The sequence below is a fragment of the Nelumbo nucifera genome, chromosome 2 (genome assembly GCF_055504915.1).
Source record: "Nelumbo nucifera cultivar China Antique chromosome 2, China Antique-T2T, whole genome shotgun sequence".
Taxonomy (NCBI): domain Eukaryota; kingdom Viridiplantae; phylum Streptophyta; class Magnoliopsida; order Proteales; family Nelumbonaceae; genus Nelumbo; species Nelumbo nucifera.
This window is the reverse complement of record NC_142650.1, coordinates 9,722,261-9,744,155: the sequence shown is the minus strand read 5'-3', so window position 1 is coordinate 9,744,155 and position 21,895 is coordinate 9,722,261. Positions and strand designations below refer to the sequence as shown.

Below are 21,895 nucleotides of genomic sequence, written 5' to 3'. Positions count from 1 at the left end.
GGTCATTTATCTTTGACGTTATTGTATTTCCTTTTCAAGTTATGATAATATGCTTCTATGTAGGGGGATAATGATTCCATTCGAAAAGTGAATCTTGTAAAACCCATTTGCTGGAGTACAACTTTCATGAAAGATGAGAAAGTGTGTGGGCTCATTATAGTCTATCAGACCGGAGTCATTGAAATAAGGTAAAGTGCTAATGATGCATTTCTTTTTCTTGCTTAGCTTGCAGTGGTAACATTTAATAAGACTTGTGATACAATGGCTTAAGTTGTTTTGATGACACAATTTGCAATTTTAGTTCTATTACTTCTTGTTAGTAATTAGGAAATAGGTTCATCTCAAGTTGTGTTCTGCCAATGGACAGGTCCTTGCCAGATTTGGAAGTCGTGACTGTGACCTCTTTAATGTTAATCCTTAGGTGGAGCTTCAAGACAAACATGGACAAAATGATGAGTTCTTCATGTGATGGGAACATTACACTGGTTGATACCTTTCATGCTTTCTTGTTTGTCACAGTTAGCTGAAATATTTATCTTTATTATGTCATTGTCTAGCTACTGCCTTGACTTTCAAAATTGTTCGATATCTAACATTACTCTCTTGTATAAGAAATTAAAAGCATTGAATGGGGATTTAGTTCATGTTTTGAGCAAACAAAATTCCTTTCTGAAATCCAAGATAAGAAAAGCATTTAACTACTGGTAAAGAATTATATTAAGATCTGATTACAGAAAATGCTCACAAGAAGCTGGCTTTTCTTTTCCAGTTTACATGAAGCTGGCTTTTATTTACTTTACGCACCAAGGAAGATTGAAAGACTCTACATTGTCTATACATCGTTAACCAGGAAATATATTTTGACTCTATTTACATTTTAACTTCTGGGCCCAGAAGTTAAAATTGCTGAGGCATTAAGCGAGGCATAAGCCTCAAGGCATTATTACTTTTTTAAGAACTACATTAATATGTATAAATGGATTGTGTTTCTGTAGGAAAAACATATAATAAATGATCGCATATACAACTTAAGAATATTAGGAACTTTTTGGAAAGCCATTACTTCCTTATAAAACATTTCATAATTATTAAGCCCTAAATGTTAAAATAATAATACAAAATGAATTTAGATATGCTAAAAACATAGTATAAGCATACAGACACACACATATGCACATTCACATATACCAAAACAAGGCATCTCAATGTGTGAGGGTTGTGTCTTAAGTAGGGCTGTTAACAAATAAATCCAAACTGACCAACCTGGCCCGACCCAACCCGAGTTGGCCGGTTTTTCTTCACTACCGGTCGATTTCGGGTTGCAAAGATGAACAAACCAATAATTTGGTTCGGTTTCGGTTTTCACATACCGAACCGAACCAAGTTATGTGAAAAAATATCTGTTAAATATAGATATTTTAGTTTTAAATAATAAATATATATCTGAAAAAATATATTTTCTGAAATATATCAGATATATATTTCCAGAAATTAGAAAATATATATTTCGATATATTTGTATATATGTTTTGGTTTTAAATATATATTTCCAGAAAATATATTCTGAAATATTATATATAATATTAGCACTTTGACTTCATGTGCATTGTGCAAGCTTGGAGTTGGTTGAAACCCAAACCGACTCAAACCGACCAGGTCGGTTTTGGTTTGGTCTATAGGTAACCCGACCAGGTCGGGTTGGTTGAAAAAACACTACTAAACCGATCCAGCCCGACCCATGAACAGCCCTACTCTTAAGGTGGAGCCTCTAGGCCTTTTTCTTGAGCCTTGACTCAGGCAAGCTTTAAAGTGTAAATTTTGTATGCTTTCTAAAACAATGGTTCATAACTATCATCCATCAACTTGTCCATGGGTTTTTGAGGCCATTGTCATTTTCTTAATTTTTGTTACAAAGAAGTTCAATGATGTCTTTCTAATTCCGTTACCACTATTCTTCAAGTTTCTTTGGCAATCATGTTAGAACTTAGAACTGTGATCTAATATCAGTACATACTTGATATTCAGAATTAAGCACATAATCTATGCATGAATGACAATTTGTTATAACTCCCTTGATTTGGAAAATAGAGCTTCATGTCATGATATCTAACTTTGTGTTCAAGGAATTTTGTAGGCAAATGGGTGCGAACTTGCTTTCATCTCTTTCCTGGCATCTGAAAATGGCTTCAGGTGCCTTTATTTATTCTATGTTGTTTAGGCATCAAACCATGATATACTTGCAGTTTCAAAATCATTGTAAAGTGATACTAATTTAACTAGTACATGTTGATTCTTTTAGGATTCCAGAGTCTTTGCCTTGCCTTCATGATAAAACTCTTGCAGCTGCTGCCAATGCTGCCATTGGCTTCTCCTCAAATCAGAAGAAAAAGCAGGTTCCCTTAAATGCATGCATGTTTGTGAAAATTCCAGTATTTTGCTTCTGTTTTTATTCCTATTTCTGCTAATAATAATAAGAAAATTATTTCTATTGTAGATTACTGCCCCTAGTATTCTGGGTGGTATCATCAAGGGCTTTAAAGGAGGAAAAACGGCAAATACTGAAGATTTTAATGAAAACCTTGCTAGTTATAACATTACTGCGAATCTAGAAACCATGTTTTCAAGGCTTCCATTTTCGGAACCATTCACAACCACTGAAGATCATCAAGAAGTGGAGCTCAGCATAGGTTTTCTACTATCCCCATCTTAACTTTGTTTCCCAATCCGTTTCTTACTCATCCTATATTTTTTCTCTTGGTACAGATGATATTGAAATTGATGAACCAATACCTGTTGCATCCACTTCATCTCATAAAGGCAGAAATGACAGAAAAGGTACATCAAACATTTCAAACTTCTTTTAAATGTGTTCAAATTTCTTAATGGTCATAATAGTCCTCATTCGATACTGCAGAGAAAGAGACAGAGAGGGAGAAACTGTTCGAAGGTGCAACAGTTGATATAAAGCCAAGACTAAAAACACCTGAAGAAATCATTGCAACATATAGAAAGACAGGGGTAATTTCAGATAAAAAGTTTTATTTACACAAATCATATTTGTATGGATTTTGCTGATTGGCACAGTAACCTGTTCCAGGATGTCTCCAAAGTAGCAACACAAGCAAGACAGAAGCTTGCAGAACGCCAGGAAAAACTTGAGGTAGGGTATCCTATTGCTGAATGTTTTATAATCTATCTTTTAAATAGTGATAGACAGAATTGCTAGACAGTAGACTACATATCAGTGAATTAATTAATTAAATGGCATGCTTGTTGAAGAGGACACCCAGGGAATGCTTAACAGGCAATGTTTGGTGTTCCATGAACCAAAATAATGATGATGATATTAATAATAACTATTTTTTTGCTCCTGGGAACACCAGAAACATCTGACTAGATCTTATTACCTGTGGAATGTTGTGCTTGATAACTCATCTCCATTTGCAAGTTGGTCGGGTGTCCCGTCTATATGAACGACCTAGTCAATGGATTTTGGTCCCAAAAGCACACAATAGAAATATCCTAATCTTGCAGGCAACTCTTCTTGACAGTCCAACAGGATGTTAAATATCTGATAATAATAACTACCCACTAGATGCAGATTGTAAAATTCACCTCTCTTATTCTACCATCAATTAGATATCTGATTGATGAGCCATCTACTTGGTTCTGAATGATGAAATGGTTCGTACAGTATTTGTTTAAGACACAGAAATCTATCCCTTAACACTTCACAATGATCTTTTTAGCAGTTACCTCATTGTTTTTCTTTTCAGTGATAGTGTTTTTTTGATAAATTCTTTTCAGTGATAGTTACAACCAATAACTTGGTGTAATGCTAAAACATCAGGCTGGCAAGCGTGAAAACACAGGCCTGAGTCTGAGAGTGACCACTAGGAATGGCAACGGGGCAAGGACCATATTTCCCATCCCCAATTTCTAAGTAATTCCCCATCCATGTTTCTGATCCCAATTGAGGAGAAAAATGAAATCCCTGATTCCCAATGGAGTCGGGTTTCCCATCAGGGACCCAAATCCCCCATTTTTTTTTTTGATGAACGATAGAAATTTTATTAATTCAGAAACTGATTTAGAATTGTAATTTCACACAACATCCCATGGAGAGGCACGAGCTGCAGCCTCTCCCAATAGCTCACAAGTAAACCAGTAATAAATTACATAAATCACAGCTGAGCCCAAATCAATGCGGCTCGAGCACATCTCCACATAATTCTCTCTCTTTTTGTTGGCCAAGGGAAAGTAGCCCGTTTAAAGATGATGCGGAATTCTGCTGGCAAGCTCCAATTACCCCCAAACACCGAGAGTAGTCAAGCCCACAAGTCTGCAAAGAATGGACAAGATATTAGTATTTAGTAGATGAAAACAATCCTCCCCATGAGCTCTACCGAGGGTACACCAGTTGGGAGAAATACAAAGGAAAGGTCTTCACTTTAGTAGGTTATCTAGAGTGTTTACTTTCCCATAATACACTTCCCAACAAAAATCCATAATCTTTGGAGGAACTGGCCTGCACCAAATTTCTTGAGGGAAAAGGTTGTTGGACAGAGGATTGAGAAATGGATTTGAAGTAAGAAGCACAAGTAAAGGTCCCTTTGGGTTTAGGGGTCCACACCCTTTGTCTGGCTTGGAGGGATCTAAGCAAACCTGATTAAGAAAACAAAGCAAGTCAGAGAGGGAGTCAATTTCCTCATCCCTTAATCCCCTATGAAAACCGAAATCCCAAGTAGGAGCCATTAGGTGTTCTCGAAGATGAGATAAATTTTGAGACCACCTCTTTTTTATACAATGAAACAGAAAATAACAAAGGGAAAAGGTCCTTTAGAGGGGTGTTTCTGATCCAAATATCTTCCCAAAACCGGACAGCATTACCAGAGCACACTTCATACCCGACGAACCTGAGAAAATGGGGAAGGGTGTTGTTAATGGCCTTCCAAGGTGCTGCCAAGCTAACCTGCCTTGAGACACCAGCATCCCACCCACTTTCCGAACTCTCATGAATGCTTTCCACCACTTCATGCCAAGACCTCTCGCTTTCCAGTGGCCATTGCCATAGCCATTTCCCCAACAAAGCTTGATTTTTTTCAACCATTCTCCTCCGTATTCCCAAACCCCCCTCCCCTCCCCCTCTTCTTTACTTCTACAGAGTCCCAAATTCTTTTTTTTTTATTTAAAAAGATGGCTTTGGGAAAATGATTTACTTGGAAAAAATTCATTAATCTAAATTGATTTAGCACTTAACAAACATCATTAACCACCAAGACAACATAGAAATTGAAATTTGTCCAATATATGTAGTGGCATTATTGTAATTATACAGAACTATTTTCAAATTTTAAAATATAAATGATATTTTAAAAATATCCCCATCCTCGTCCCAGTCCCTGATCATGTATCTCAATTATTCCCTGTCCCCCTGCCAGAGCAGTCTCATCCCTGACCCGATCGGGTTGGGGAGGCTGGGTATCCAGTGGGGATGGGGAAACCACAATGATCCCAGATAACTGGAACCAACATTGGGACTACTGCATTATATGGTGAAACCACAAGATAATAGACATTAGTTATCATAGTTTCCAGTATAAAGGCCATTATATTGTCTTTTTTCTGTTAATAATGTTTTTAAATTAGTCTAATAATATTAATAGGTTTTTTTATTGTATAAAAGTTTGTGGAAGTTAGCAGCAGAAATACCAATAACTAAGGATCCAGTTTCCTCTGTTTGCACCAAAGTATACTAGACCTCCAGGAATCCTGACTTCTTGACTAGGAGTGCAAATGCTATCCATTTGTCCAGAAACCCAATCCAATTATGGCAATTCAAAGTCAATTCATTTAATTGGACCAAATATGGATTTAATCTAATTCAATCTGTTATGATCCAATCCAAACTGATAATATTTGAACATTTAAGTTCTGATATCTACATAAAATTAATATTTATTGGTAAATTTGGTTTGAACGTTGTATGCTTACTAAAAAGCTGTGGGATTATACTGGGTTGGAATCTCATTAAAGTTATTTTTAAGGGTCCGTTTGGTTTGCAGTCGGAATCAGAATGGAAATCCTCCGGAATCAGAATCGGTCCATTCCCATAGTTTGTTTGGTTCAGACAGGAATGGGAATAGAAATTAAAACCAGCAGGAATGAGATTTCATTCCCAAGGGAGGGGGCAGGGAATGGCCATTCCCTCAAATGGGGGAATGCCATTCCAGCAGGAATGGGAATGGAATTCTGATTCCGCCCAACCAAACAGTTGGAATCGGAATAGCCCATTCCGATTCCGATTCCAGACCCCTATTCCTGCGAACCAAACAGGGCCTAAGTTTTTTTTTTTATTTCTGATATACAGTATCAAATTTATTTTTGTTTATTTTATATATTGCACATAATATTCTAATAATTTTTAACGTATGGTATCCAATATCTAAATCCAATGGATAATGAATCAAATTCGGATCTAGACATCCAATTTGAACAGATCCATTTGCAGCACAGTTGTACACACCATCATGTCTTCTATTACAATGGATAGGCCGAGTATTTTAGTTTTAACATATTTTCCAGTTTAAGGCTGGCCTATTTGTATCTTGGTACACTATGAGCTTGCATGCTGGTAAGTTTTCAGTGAAATAGTCGGCATTTAATGTCCTCTAATATAGTTTTCTTGCCATTTCTACCAGAGGATAAGCAGAAACACTGAAGAGCTACAAAGTGGGGCCCAAAGCTTTGCAGAAATGGCAAATGAGCTTGCCAAGACAATGGAAAGTCGGAAGAGGTGGTTCATATGATAAGAAGCCAGCATTTACAAATCACAAATGCTAAAAGAAATGCTCTGGTTAACTATGTCTGTTGTTCTGATACAATATGTAAAGCTTTCAATAGTGTGATCATATGCATTGCTGTTTGACCTTGAAAATGTAAATTATGTAATTGGCTGTGGTGAGTATTTATTATTCGATTGGCATATTTGAAGATTGTACCCTGGCAAATCTGTGTAAAATCACGTATATACATGTTAATTGGAAGGGTTTGGGTAACCTTTATTGGTTTACAGGTTGTTGAAGACTTGAAGGTATAATCATATTCTAAACCCAGGAGGTCTCCGAAGTTGTTTTGGTTAAAAATCGTGGTTGAATTTACTCATTAAAATTATCGTGATTGAAGGAAACCAAATTGATTTGGTAGGGAAGAATGCTAACGATTCAAAGATGTTATGATGATGATGATGATTCCAAGTTCTTTAAGGGGGTGCTCTTTTTCTGGATTTTGAGGGGGGGGGGGGGGGGGAAGTTGGTCAATGGGATTTTGATTCTTATTGATAAAAAATCCTATGTTCTCTTTTCAGATTTATGTGGGGACCAGGGAAAGTTTATTTTTCTGGTAAGTGATGCCCATCTCTTAGGTGGGTAAATAAATTTCTCACCTTGGGGGAAAGTTGTCAACACTTGAAATGAACAAAAATGTCCCTTGTAATAATGGATTTTTATAGATAAAATGGTCATTATCTTATTTACATGGGAAATAAAAGAACATAGGTAAATGCATTTACCCAGGTAAATCTTTCCTGCGAAATGAATACCTGGGTAGGTGCATTTACTCAGATAAATAACTTATCGAAATGCGAATGAGGTCTAAATACTAAATAGTTGTCTTTTTAATAATTGAAAAATGTTTTCAATGAATAGCCTATTCTCTAAAAAAATCATCAATTGATTGCACAAAAAACGATTATCAAAGTATGGATTGAGTGTGACTTGAAGATCTGCATTGAAAAAGAACAATTTCGCACCACAGTAGAGATGCGAATGGAAAAAGAACAATTCAGGAATGTCCCGGCATAAGTACATAACATTAACACCGTTGGCAACTTGGTATCAATGGAGTTATGGAGATCCCAATACTTGCATACATGGAGAGAGGGAAATCCGACTGCTGATTGGATAGTCAACGTAACGGTTATTTTGTTTTGATTTGCCATACCTTGCAACCTTGGCTATGTTTGGTTTGATGAAAAAAATAAGAAACAGAAAGTTGAGAGGAAGTTAACAAATTTTATGAAAAATTTTCTGTTTCTCTTGTATCTTATTTTCTGATAACCTAATGCATCTAAGTATATTGTTTCGGCTATGTAACAAGATTTGAAAAACCAGACTGGACATTGAATCATTTTGGGGACTGATTCCCAGGTTGAACGGTCCAGTAATCTGATTTGAACAGATGATTCATTCTAATTTTAAAAACTAATAATTAAAATTAAAAACAATCAAAATCATTGTCTGGGTCAACATGTCACGACCGCCTGAATAAGTGGGTTGTTGGCCAAATCAACGATTTTTAGCCCAGGAGTGATTTTAAGGTGAAACAGAACCAGTTGCCTGACGAGTTCTAACCAGTCCGGTTTTAGAGGCGGGTTATCCGCCAATTTATCAACCCTCCAAAACCATTAACTAATTACCCATTGGGTTAATGACCCTCAACTCTGAAAATTGTCAGTGCTGGAAAAATCAATCTTGTGTTTGGGTGATGTTTGGAATGGAAACCGCAACAGTAGTTGGGATGCCTTTACACCTCGAAAAACTCAGAGTGCTAAAACATTACAGTCCAACACAATATGTTTTGTAATTTGCCACTGGCCGCAAATGAGGAATGTTGATCATCATTTAGGAAGCACACATTCATTGTTGAAAATTCTTTTACAGTAGAAGACTCCAAAGAAGCCCAAAAATAAAACAGAAAAAGCAAAAAAGGGTTACCTTTGGCAGCAAAACATATTTGCATGCTTTCTCCAATCTAAGATTGATGAAGATGAGTGGCAAGATGTTCTAAGAAGTGACATTTGGAACTTAGAAGAAGTGAACATTTTGTCAGCTCTGACACTAAGTTGTCACTCTCTCTCCCTGCACGTTTGAACTTTGAAGCAATGTTTCACATATAGCTCTTTATTTCCTAAAGATTATCAATTTTAGGAGGCAAATCTGGTCCAGTACCAAACCACAAAGGGAGTAGTTTGATGTTTTATTTTCAAAACATCTCTGCTTCCAGACACTCCTAGCATGGTCACATTGGCCAAGAGCATGAAAATAGTTACAGGAGATTTTCAAGTATGTCAAGTTAGTAATGATTCCATATCTATGCAGGTTAAACCAGTGGATCATGCGAACTGTGATATTTTTCATGGCCTCTCAGATCAGTGGATCATCTATTTTTTCATCGTTGGGTGAGCTACAGGATTTGGGTTTTCGTGGTTAAGCAGCTCAACGTTGGTGCTTTCCAAGGATGCTCCTGGAGATGGCAGCCTGTTGGCACATCCAAATTTTGAAGAAAAGAGCGAAACTTGCACGGTAGGTGTTTGTAGAAGGAGAAAAACAATAGATAGAATATTTAGGAAAAAGGCTGCTTAAGGTGACAAGTTGCTTAGATCCTGGTGTTATTGTAATAATAATCTCTTGGATCCTGGTGTTGTAGCCTTACGGGGATGTTTCACTCTCTTCGCTTCTTGGGGGGTTATTTGCGTTTTGTTATGCTTTGGATGTTCAGCCGGCAAACTTTGTGAATGGTTTCTCATTGTATTTGTCCTGGCTTTCTTCTTTTGTGTACTCTCTTTGTTCGAGCTATTTAGTGAAATACCTTTGCTTTATATTTTGTCTCTCTTTTTCTAGCTACTTTTCTATTACTCTCTTATATTTACTCTGCTGCATTCTCTATTCCAATCATCATCGTCGTCTAAGTCATTCCAACTATGCACATGAATCTTGATTTTCCATTCTGTTTGTTTAGTGTCAAAACCAATTATATGGATTGGCTACATGAATCCTGTTTTTCCATTCCATTTGTTTAGTGCCAAAGCCCAGGCATGAGCACAAAGGAAGGGACATTTTAAGATCCATGACCATAGGGCATTTTAAATTTATCTGATCATGCTGATGCTAACGATATAGCTGCTCAGCAGGTTGGGAATCAATTATTAATAACACTCCACATTAGTCATAAGGGGCCCACAATCATTCAACCTCTCAGTGTGGAATTAACAGCCGTGCACTGGAAACATCTCCACATGACAATTACGGGAGATGCTCCCAATGCGCACTGAGATGTGCATATGAGGCATGGTCTGCAGGATGCAGGAGCAAGGATTAGCTGAATGCGACGGCCGTTCATGGGCTGTGAAACCAATGATAAGGTTTTACACCGGTAATAAAATGCATGGAACCTCACCTTTCACAGTGGGCACCGTCACATTCAGGCTTCAGCTAATCCGAATTCCTTCGATGCGAACTCCTCTTATCATTGGTCCCACAGCTTGCAACACAGTTAAAACGCTCAGCTAATCCCAATTCTCTAAAACAAGCCAGGCCAGCCCAGATATTCTATCCCCTAATCGCTTTAAAAATAAAAACTAAACAGGGTAGGCGTGGACTGTTTTGGAGGTGTCACATCCCCTACATGCTTTAAGGGGGGAAGGCAAAGTAACCTAGTACTAATCCTTTCTCGGTGAGCAGAGTAGAAACAGAATACTTGATCCATGATCGGTCGGACCTAAACTTAACAGCTCGTAGTCATTAGGCATTTTCTCGATTCCTCAACCCCCTTTCAATGGTTTTGTGTAGTAGGCCTTACCAGTGCCACACTGCAAGCCACAAGCGCCTGAGCTTCTCTGGAGAACCAAAACGAGACCTTATCAGTGGGAACATCAAAGCCGTCGGCATTTCAACCAGCTACCTTCAGCTTCAGTGTTCCAATATTAAAATTTACGCTGATTAGGAGGAAATCACAAAAAACGGCTAAAGCTACTTCGACATCCAGATCGGTTAAAAAACAGACAGAACTAGGAATTCCGCAGTGGATGAATCAACTCCAAACCTTCGCATGAATCATCAGGCTGAAGCCAAATCAGTTTGACGATTAGAAATCTCCCCCAAACACTTTGCTTGCCTTGCAAGTTGCAACTATACGCCATGGAATTAGGCTACTTACCAGTTACCATAAAATGCAGAGAAAGAAAAGCATATGCGCTAAGAGGCATTTGATAATATTTTCAAGATTTCTACTGTTTAATCTGTCCATGGGAAACAGAAAAATAGTTGGTTTTCTGTTCTCCAGGTATAGAAAAATATGAGCAACTTTCTTCTGAAACATTACCAGACGCCACCACAGTCTAGAAAGAAATAACAAAGAAAGTACTCAACTGTTCCAAAAATGAGATGGATCAAAATAAAGATTCCTCTTATTATTTCACAAATCAAAGTGGTTCTTATCTCTGCTTGCTAATAGTTTTACTCTAGAAGAGGAAATATATTAGCATTGTGTTATCTTAATTGTATACATGTAACGACAATCTGAGATGCAGCATGTCTAGCATCTGAATTATCATGGTGTCATGATCATGTGGATGTGTTGCACCAAGCACACTACGACCAGGCAGCTCCAAGATCATCCACAACTCTTGAACTAGCCAGTTTTTTGCTAACAAGATCCCTCAACTCTCCTTCTCCAGGGAATCTCTGTTCCTTCAGCTTAGAAAAAACCTACAATATCCACAAAAGAACATTGAAGCATACACCAACCATAATAAATACTTAACTTCTACAAAGGCACAACACTTGAAAAGAAAGAAGATAAATGTGGTTCTAACCCCCTCTGCATTTCACGTCCCCACATTAAAGATGCATAGATAATGTTAGGAGTTAATAATTAATGCAAAAATCCCATCCAAAATTGGCATGCATGAGATTTCCCATGAAACCAAGACAAGTAAATCATACATGTCAAAATGACCATGAATATAGTTTATTAGATATGCAACCTTAATCTCATAAATATCTGATTAACTTCACCCCTCATTAGCTCACTTTGATATTTTTTGCAATCCTTTAGCAAACCATGGTGGGAGCCTCGTGCAATGTGCTGCCCTTCTTTTGGCAAATCATGGTGGATAAGGCAAAGTGGTAAAATGTCCAACATGCCATCTGGGATAAACATAAATAGTTAAATAATAAACATGCCCAGATCAAATGCAAAGGGCACTGGTCTCATGGATCAAACTGACTAAATTGTCAGTCACAATCTGTCAACATTTTCTCTACAGCCAAGACTACAATCATTAATGTAGATCTCCTTGGCAGAAAAGGACCATAGAATGGCAGATGCACTCCTTACACAGGCAACATATATACATTTCTTTGCCATTAGAAGATCATATTTTATAGTTTACCCAGTAGGAATCATAGACCTCCCCCAGGGGAGAACTAGAACTAGAAGAAAGTACCATAGGAAATGAAATTAGTGTTAGGAGTGCACATGAGCCAGTTTTGGGCCAAGCCAGGGCCATTCTAGTTCATGAACATGGGCTAAAAATTAGAATCGAATTCTAGCATATTAATTATAGCCCTAAGCCCAGAACAATGGCCCTTGATCTACATTAACAGCCTAATTCATTAGGACAAGAAGAGTCTAGCTTGAGAGGAGTATTTTATAATGTTAAAGAAAAGGGAGTGCCAAGAAGAAAGGAACATGGGGAAAGGGAGTGTCAGGAACCAGCTCATGTTCACAGCAATCCCAGTGAAATGATTGAAGAGGAACAATTTTCCGAAGTTTTTCCAAGTGAAAATGAGGACAGTGAAGCCATGCTTGATATGGATACTCCAGAATATATTGACAGAATCAACAATAAAGGAGAAAAAATAAAGGGGAAAAGGGGAAAGGGGAAAGGGGCTAAAGGTGGTACTAGAGATCAATGGAAAAACTGCAGGGGGGGATTTTTTTTTTTTTTTTTGAGAAAAGGTAAAGTATTTTGTTAAAGAAGAGAAGTAATTACAGAAGACCTGCATAGTAAGACACTGAGCAGGAAAACAAAGAAAACTTTATACATCCCAAGGACTTCTATTCAGCTAGATACAAAAATATTGCAGTTGTCAAAAGTATTGCAAGGGGGAATTTATCACCATAATTAATGTTTTTTTTTTTCTCTAAATCTTTTTATCTTGTCTGTATAATTTGCTGGAGGGAGAGGGAGCAATATTTATGGTTGTTGTGGCCTTCAATATTGATGGTGGAGATGGGTAGTTGTTTCAAAGTGGTGGCAAGGGCAGTTCTGGAGGTTGCTTTTTTCTCAGGCTTATATCTGTGTAGGATGACAGTTTTAGGAGTCGGGGCAGTCTACTCCAGGTGCTCTGCAGCTAGTTGAGAGGGGATGTTTTTGTTTTGGCACTTTTTTGGGGACTTGGATGTTCTAATATGGAGATGTATCCGAGGCTTGTAGGCCCCCCAATAGGCGTGGGTGTGTGGGTTTCTACTATTTTCCCTGTCCCTATCCTCTTTTGTCCACTTTGTGCGCTTGTTTATTGCAAATTCGCAATACAGTAACCATTACTGATCAAAAGAAATCCATAACCATTTCACAGAATCAACATATTCTTTCTGAGCTTGAAGGTCTGAATTTCAAGTTGAATGGCACCTACTTTATATAATTATATTAAAGGTAATCTGATCTGATGTCATAAAGCTTGTAGAGCGTGAGCTGTCACTTACCAATTCCCCATTGCAGTAGACTTCAAAAGCTCCAGAACTCTGCAGGAAAGATTGAACAAAATTGCCAAAAAGCCAAGTGGACGCAATGGTTCCAAATCTGTTTGCACGCATAGAGAAGTACCAAGGAGGTGGTGTCATATAACCCAGCCTTGGGAAGATTTGTTCACCTGCCATTACTATCCCAATAACTCCTACTTGAACAACTGGCACTAGTTTGCTAAGTAGGCGTTTTGGAAATGCTGGGGGATAATTTGAAAGAACAACATCAATTCCAGGGAAAGAAGTTTCAAGCATCTTCTTCACTGTCAATGCAGTTCCCCTGACAAAAGCAACAATGTGGTTTAGTAATAGTACCTTTTGGTAGTAGCAATAGCAATGGTTGTGGTGCTGGAAGCAGCCATAGAAGCAGATGCAATATTGGCAGCAGTAGCAGAAGTAGTAGTAGGAATATGATAATAATAATAAAAATAAAACCAAAAAGATGAATGACTTCTCATAAGAAGCTCAAGTAATACTTACATTACTAAATAATTTTATCAGAGGTTTATAAAGGCAAGAAACTCAACTCAGCCAGATAATAACAATCATAGCTATCAAGGGCCAAGGCAATGCCTAGGCAAGCGCCTAGACAATATCTAGGCACTAAGGTACTCATAGAGGGTCGCTTCACTTAATCACCCTGATATTGTTTTACACAGTGCTCTTAGATGCTTTTATATTCTTAACTTTTTGAGATGATAATAATAAAATAAACATTATTAAACTAAGTTATCCAGTTTAAGTAAAAATACTAGTTTCTTTTTATTACTTTTCTCATTTGTTAGGGTTAAATCAACATGTATTCTGCCTTGAACCCTCGAAGACTTAAAAATTTGAACTGATAAGCATTGAAGAACTCAATTTTTTTTCCAATCAATACATATCGATTATTTTCATCATCATAAGACAAAAATAAAGTCTCAGCCCCTCTTTTTTTTTTTTTTGAAAGAAGTTAACTGATTTCATTAAAAGAAAGAGGGGTACACAAGAAGGTGTACAATTACAAAACAGGGGCCAGACCCCTGAGAATTACACAGGTGGAATTTTATCACAATACAAGGTTTCCAGAATGCCTAATTTTGCTAATCCATCTGCAATGGAATTTAACTCCCTTGGAATCCAGTACAGAGAACATTCATAGGAGCCAATAGGTCCCTTGCCTCTGTTAAGAAGTGACTAAGTCTCCATGGTCCACCCTCCTGTTGTCCTAACCATTTTATGGTATTTGCTAAGCCACCTTCGATGGAGAAGTTCTGAATACCCAGTCTGCTGACTGGGTGTAAGAGCTGCTAACACTTCTGCCTTTGTAGAATCAGCTATACTAATCGGTCTACTGTATACTCAGCCCCTCTATTTTCTGAAATTTCTTTTCTTTCTTCCATTTTTTCATGGATATGCTAATTTTCCATGTATCAAATGAAGCTTATACATTATGTATGAAGATAATTAATAGTGAAAGATGGTTGCTATTTGCTTGGAACCAAAGGAATTACACTAGGATTCATGGTTTTTATTCAAAAAAAAAAATCACCTAGCCTTGCCTCGACACCTTGAAAACTATGCCTCTAGAGTCCATCGCAATACTTCAACTCAAAAAAATACAAAGAGAGCTTAACATGTGGAGCAATGATCACATGGTCACGACACTTTCTTTTGACCCTCCAATAAAAACCAAACACACAATGAATGCTTGCTTGGGTGATTTCATTTCAATGTGTTCACATGGACACAACTCACACAACTCACAACACTTCTGATCCTCTAATAAGATACTGACATGCTATTAATCAAACGAAAAAAAAAAAAAAAAAAAAAACAGATTATTCAGTGAGTGCATCCTATTGTTGCAACCCCAAATGACACACTAACAACCCACCAACTTATGAAAAGAAATAATAACAATAAAGATTGCCTCTAGGGTCTACTACCTTCGTATAACAATTTAGAAATAACAGGGTAGCCTAACATGTTGAATGATGAGTTTACACAACTACAAACACTTTCATGCAACACTCCAATGAAACACAAGCATGCTAACAATCAAATGAAAAACCAAATCTCCGAATGTGTGCATGCCTGGGTGATTTGGTTTCAATGAGTTCACATGGTCACAACACTTTCTTGCAACCCTACAATAAAACATATACATGATAACAATCAAATGAAAAATCAAATCACCCAATGAATGCATCCTATTTCCTACCCCAAATGAAACAAAAATAACCCACTAACATATGAAAAAATAGGGACTACCTCTAAGGTCTACTACCTAGTACTTACTATGACAATCAAGAAATGCCAAGGTAGCCTGACATGCATTGTGATGTGTTCACACGGTCACAATACTTTCTTGTGGTCTTCTAATAAAACACTAACATGTTATCAATCAAAAGAAAACCCAAATCACCCAATGAGTACATGCTTGGGTAATTTGATTTTGATGAGCTTACATGGTTACAACACTTTATTGTGACCCTCAATCATGAACATGCTAATAATCAAATTTAAAACCAAAGTAAATTAATAAAAAAATAGTATTTTATAATATCAAAACACCTGATATGCATTTTTGTGCATATTGGGTGTATTGATACTTTGAGCCTTGAAGACTTCAAAACCTGCACTAATAAGTATGGAAGAACTCAAATTTTTGTCTAATCAACAGATATTGATTTTCTTCTTTAGTCCTTTTGTTTCTTTTCTTCTTTTCCCAGGACAAAAATAGAGGCTTAGCCTCTCCATTTTCTGATTTTTTTTTCTTTCTTCCATTTTTTTCATGAATATGTTGATTTTCTATGTTCTAAATAAAGTTTATAATTTTTTATGAAGATTATAGACAATTAATAGTGAAAGATGGTTTCTACTTGCTATGCAACCTAGGAATTACCCTAGGATTCATGGTTTTTATTCAAGAAAATAACATAGCCTAGGTGACTAGGCATCAAGGTGCCCTCTATTGCCTACCTTCACATCAGTGTCTTGAAAACTATGAAAACAATGCAAATGGAAACAGTAACTATATCTATCTATGCATATAATATCTTGTTGGTATCTCCACATAATCCATCCAAAAGACAATGATGATAATGTGATGTCTATCCCATTTTAATTTTCATAAATGAGCCAGTCAGATCTGAATTATGGCTGTCAATAGTTAACGTATTACGTATCATTAGTAGGGACATTACCACAAGGGATCACAATGGCATAGATCATATCTCTTCAATTTGCAAGACAAAACAAAGACTGTACTTTATGTCAAAATTTTCATTAATTTTGAGACTTGAAGGATACATTGGGCAAGAATAAGAGCAGTGTTGCATGGACATGGACATAGACATAAGAGTCAGAATCTGATGCATGCCCAAGAGTCTGATTTGACAAGATGAGAAAACTTGGAGTTGGAGAAACATCTATTGAAAAGTATATACTATTAAAGTAATTTATAGCTTTTGAATTCTAACATCGTATACCTACACAAATGTCACCTTTGTTACTAAGTGATATTTGATACAAAAAATAAAATGGATTCATCTTGTAGATTAGTTGTTCATTTATGTCAAATGAGCTAGGAAACCTTCTTTCAAGCTTGGAAGAGGTGACCTTGCATTTTTTTTATCAATAACACCAGCTTCATTAAATTAAGAGAAAAGAGGGAATATGGATACAAGAGGGGAGATAAAATATCTTAGCTCCCCAATAACAGAATACAAAGAGAAAAAATTAAAAACTAGCCCAAAAGACAGACTCCCTATTCACCCCTTGCTTGGCCAACCCATCCGCAAATGAGTTGGCACTCCTCTTCACCCAGCTGTATTGGATCTCAATGTCCCTACACAGCCATAAGAACTGTTTCTTTTCATTGTTAAAGTTCCACAAACCACTGTCATCTTTCTTCAACCAGCTAACCACCACCTTCGAATCACCTTCCAGGATCAATCGGCTGACATTTAATTCCTTTGCTCTTTGAATTCCTTCAAGCGCTGCAAGGATCTCAGCCCTAAGAGAGTCACCTTCTCCAATAGGGCCAGAAAATAAAGCAATAACAATCCCTTCCTCATTCCTGAAAACTCCTCCAATCCCAGAGGGCCCTAGATTCCTTACACTACTGCCATCAAAGTTCAACTTTATGAAACCTGAGGGGGGAGGGGACCAAGAGGGACAAAGAGTCCTCTTGCATCTAGCAGTGGAAGCAATCTCTTTCCAATTTCTTAGCAAGTCATCCACAGGAAAGTCTGAAAACAACTCCAAAGATTTTAGCCAGTGGGCAGCCCTTAAAAGGATTGGGTCTAACAGTTCTTCCAGGGTTCTTTCCTTGTCTAAAAAAATATGTGAATTTCTTTCTTCCCACAATGACTAGCACACCGCTGCCCTAATACTCCTCCACATAGTTTTCCCTCGCTTCTTAGGCCATCTGAAAAAAGGAGAGAACAAACTTTGGACACTCTCCAGAGGAAACCAAGAACACCCAAAGCGGGAGAAAACCTACTCCCATACAGTTTTAGCAACCTTACAAGAGACTATGAGGTGGTAGCCGGATTCCCCATCGGTTTTACAAAGAGCACATCTATTAGGAAGTAGACAATAGTTGGGTCTCTTTCTCTGAAGTAAGTCAAATGTGTTTATTCTTTCCAGAAAAATTTCCCAACAAAAAAAGCCAACCCGAGGAGGAATAGGCCTACTCCAAATTTCTTTAGCCAGAAAGGACAACTCAAAGGGGACAAGAGGCTGAGTTAAGGTTTCAAAGAACGAAGCGCAAGAAAAAGTACCAGAGCTAAAAGGAGTCCAAAATCAGGTGTCTTCCTTAGCAAGATTTAGGAAAACATTCTCAAGGGAGGCTAGCAAAGATACCAAGCTGTCCAAGTTTGTATCCCTAATTGCCCTACGCAGGCCTAGGTTCTACCCAAAGCCAGAAGTGGAGTCTGAAGGAACCAAGAAAGAAGAGATAGGTTCATTTTTCAAATCTGATAGAGCATACAAGGAAGGGAACTAGTCCTTTAGAGGAGAATCCCCGACCCAAAGTTGTTCCCAGAATTTTATTCGGTTACCAGAGTTTAGACCATACCTGATCCAAGGGGAGAAGACTGGAAGCAGATTGTGAATGGATTTCCAAGGAGAAGCAACTGTAGCCCTTGCCATGATTCCAAGATCCCAATCATTGTCTTCCATCCCATGTATGCTAGCCACAATCTCAGTCCACAATTTATCCCTTTCCAATGAAAACCTCCACAACCATTTCCCCAACAGAGCCATATTCCTTTTCTTGAAGTTACCAATCCCAAGACCTCCTAGTTTTTTACACCTAGTGACCACCTCCCAACTCATCCTATGATCTCTCTTCTCCTCTCTAGGCTCCCACAAGAAATTCCTTATTAATCTTTCCAAGAGATTGGAAACCTTTGAGGGTATCTTAAACACTGACAATAGTAAACATGTAGGTTAGCTAGGGTAGACCTAATAAGAGTGACTCTCCCACCTAAAGAAAGATAATTTTTCTTCCAAGCCGCCAACCTCTTCTCAAACCTCTCCACTACTGGATTCCAGAAGCTTACATTCTTAGGATTGTCTCCTAAAGGGAGGCCCAAGTATGTCAAGGGCCAGTCCGAGATTGCACAACCTAGCTCACCTGCAAATTCCCTTAGGTCCCTTTTGTCCACATTCACTCCCACCACACAACTCTTATCAAAGTTCACCTTGAGGTTAGATATCTGTTCAAAGAGTCGTATTGCCAACTTTAGATTCCAGATCCAATTAAGGTCCCCTCCTTCAGAGAACAGGATTGTGTCATCAGCAAACTGTATATGTGTTAAAGGAACCTCCTCCCTTCCTCCACACTCTTATCAGATTCCTCGAGTTTGCTCTATGGATCAATCTCCCAAATACTATAGAGATTTTTTATTCCTCTCCTTCCTCACTAAAAGCAATAGGAAACCTTCATTCAAGCTTGGAAGAGGAGGTGACCTTGAATTTTGATGGAAGTGCCCTTGGGAATCCTGGTCTAGCAAGGATTGGAGATGTGTTTAAGGGAAAGGATGGAAATCTACTGTGGACTTATAGTGGTCAAATAGGGCTGGCAGATTCTACATAGGCTGAAGTTTTAGCAGTACTAACAGGGCTCTGAATCGCAAGAGATCTTGGATTCTCTTCCCTAATTATCAAAGGGGACTCAATCAACACCATCAGATGGCTAGGGAAGAAGATTGGAGGACCATGGAGATTAGCTCATTATTTGTAGGGGTGGATTCAAGCCAAGCCGAGCCGAATAGTACGAGGCTCGAGCTCGGCTCGCCAAGGTAGTACAAGGCTCGAGCTCGGTTTGAGCTAGAACCTTGACCTCAAGCTCGGCTCGAGTCAAAAACTCATAAGCTCGAGCTCGATTTGAGGAAAAAATGTTTTATAAAAAATATATATATATATAATATTTTTTATTTGATATTTAAAAAATTAAGAATTATAATATTTTTATTATATATATTATTTTCTACAATTTTATTATATATATATATATATATTTGAGCTTGGCTCGCGAGCCTCACGAGCCGAGCTCTATTAGGCTCGAGCTCGGTTGAAATCAAGCCGAGCCGATCTTGAGTAGCTCGTGAAGAGTCCGGCTCGTGGCCACCCCTAATTATTTGGATGAGGCTAGAGATATCCTGGAATCCTTGAATGCATTCTTGCTTTGGATTCCTAGAGAGTTAAATTCTGTAGCAAAGAGCTTGGCTAAAGCTGGAACTCATAGGGACTTTTTACACAGTGAGAAAGCTATGCCCTTGTAATCTGTGTGTGTGTCCTTTATAGTGTCTCCTTTGTACATTTTCTCATGTTTTCTTCTCTATTAATGAAATCTGTTACCTTTAGCTCAAAAAAAAACCAAAAACAAAACTAGTCCCACTTGATTGACCAGGCAAAACCCCTCTTTGCTGGGTTTTCATCCTTGACAACTCCAAGAAGATTTCCCTCACTGTCACTTAAGGACCTAACAACACAGCCTATTATCATCACTTGACCCACCTCCATTCTAATAGCAGAAGAATTAGAATCTAATCCCTCCAGCTATAACTAAATCAACACCCTCTCATTTATGCACAAACTCATCCCATCATTCTGCTCACTCGAACTTCCTAACACACCTTAGTACTTTACTCTATTAACATCTTAACAGCCCAAGGATCTCTGAGAAACCAACTGATAAGAAGACTTTTCAATTAGACAAGCCTCTTCATTGAGAGACATGTTTCCATTATCATTCTCTAGCAATTCCTATTCCCATGACGCAGCCCCAACCTCTTGATTCCCTTGATTATAAGATGTTTCTGTCTCATTCCCCACACATCCTCCAGCCATACCCAGCACCTCCTTTTAAACTCCATGGAAAAACTTTTGGAGACTCACGCTCACCACCAACCAAAGAACATAAATCTCCCTACCCGATACAATTACATGAAACAGCCTTCTCTACATATGGTTCAAGCCCCGCAACTTTACCCAACCCAAAATAAACGTGATCCGCAGTTACCTAAGAGAATCAAGTAACTCCTTCCTCACAATGGATTTAGCTATTTTATGGATTGAACACGGCCCAAAAACCAGAAAAGCAAGGTATTGCTTACTAATATAGAATTCCCACAATCAAGAAACAACTAGTAAATATTCGAAGACTAAACTTATTCAATTATTATATAGTCGATCCAAATAATAAGGAAAGAGGTGAAACCTGTAAGAACAAGAGGTGCAGAAGTTAATGTTGACGGTGCTTCCAAAACCGACTGCTCCACTGCCGAACGTTTTCTGCAATTGGATGAGAAAAGAAAATTGTCGATGTAGATAGGTTTTAATCGGAAAGTGCACAAGAGATAGTTTTTGGAAAATATGAGGGATACTTTTTTGTGAAGTTGTGTTTTTACATACCTGGGTGGGGAAGTCTAGGGCTTGCTTGACAATGGGTTCCTGTTGGAGGTGAGGATGGCTGTGGGCATGGTGGGGGGGCTTGGGAGGTGGTGGAGTGAAGAGGTTAATAAGATCTGAACAAAAGAGAAAGAGTGGCAACCCCAATAGAAGAAGCTGGACTCGATCCATGGAGGGAGAGCTCGATCAGTGGCCACAGACTCACGGTGTCAGATGAAAAAGGAAGTTTCTTCCCTTCGCGTTGAGGAGAATATGGTCGCTGTTCACGGGGTTTGACAATGTTCCAAATTCCAACGAACCCGTTCCGGGTGACAGCCTTCCGGTTTGACCAGGACCAAACAACCTTCGGTTTGCGTGATGAAACCGAATCTCTCGAATACAGGAAGAACGGTCAGACGAGGAG

The 21,895-nt window shown here is 38.1% G+C and overlaps 2 protein-coding genes across 6 annotated transcripts in view; one reads left to right on the top strand and one right to left on the bottom strand.

Moving 5' to 3' along the window:
- LOC104594912 (transducin family protein / WD-40 repeat family protein) overlaps window positions 1-7,084 on the top strand; it is a 39,260-nt gene extending 32,176 nt beyond the window's left edge. For all 5 annotated transcript variants that reach the window (XM_088896974.1, XM_010255463.3, XM_010255462.3 and 2 more), the window contains 9 exons: window positions 64-188; window positions 368-485; window positions 2,135-2,190; window positions 2,300-2,393; window positions 2,495-2,687; window positions 2,764-2,835; window positions 2,915-3,018; window positions 3,098-3,160; window positions 6,702-7,084. In XM_088896974.1, the coding sequence (XP_088753100.1) occupies window positions 64-188; window positions 368-485; window positions 2,135-2,190; window positions 2,300-2,393; window positions 2,495-2,687; window positions 2,764-2,835; window positions 2,915-3,018; window positions 3,098-3,160; window positions 6,702-6,809 (933 nt within the window). In that variant the 3' untranslated portion in view covers window positions 6,810-7,084. The remainder of the gene's footprint in view (window positions 1-63; window positions 189-367; window positions 486-2,134; window positions 2,191-2,299; window positions 2,394-2,494; window positions 2,688-2,763; window positions 2,836-2,914; window positions 3,019-3,097; window positions 3,161-6,701) is intronic.
- A 4,139-nt stretch (window positions 7,085-11,223) lies between these two features.
- LOC104594911 (selT-like protein) lies at window positions 11,224-21,752 on the bottom strand. The gene is made up of 4 exons (XM_010255460.2): window positions 21,496-21,752; window positions 21,302-21,375; window positions 13,549-13,867; window positions 11,224-11,546 (listed from the first exon to the last, which is right to left on the bottom strand). The coding sequence occupies exons 1-4, from the start codon at window positions 21,661-21,663 to the stop codon at window positions 11,430-11,432; spliced, it is 678 nt and encodes a 225-aa protein (XP_010253762.1). The 5' UTR covers window positions 21,664-21,752; the 3' UTR covers window positions 11,224-11,429.
- Window positions 21,753-21,895: the final 143 nt, after the last annotated feature.

Bases quoted from the DNA above. Each gene is read 5' to 3' on its own strand.
- LOC104594911 (XM_010255460.2), bottom strand. From the start codon at position 21,663: ATGGATCGAGTCCAGCTTCTTCTATTGGGGTTGCCACTCTTTCTCTTT. The intron at 13,868-21,301 runs GTTTCACCTCTT...TGCTTTTGTCAG, and splicing joins TGCACCTCTTGTTCTTACAG to GGGAACTGCATTGACAGTGA. The intron at 11,547-13,548 runs GTAAGTGACAGC...TGGATATTGTAG, and splicing joins TCTACTGCAATGGGGAATTG to GTTTTTTCTAAGCTGAAGGA.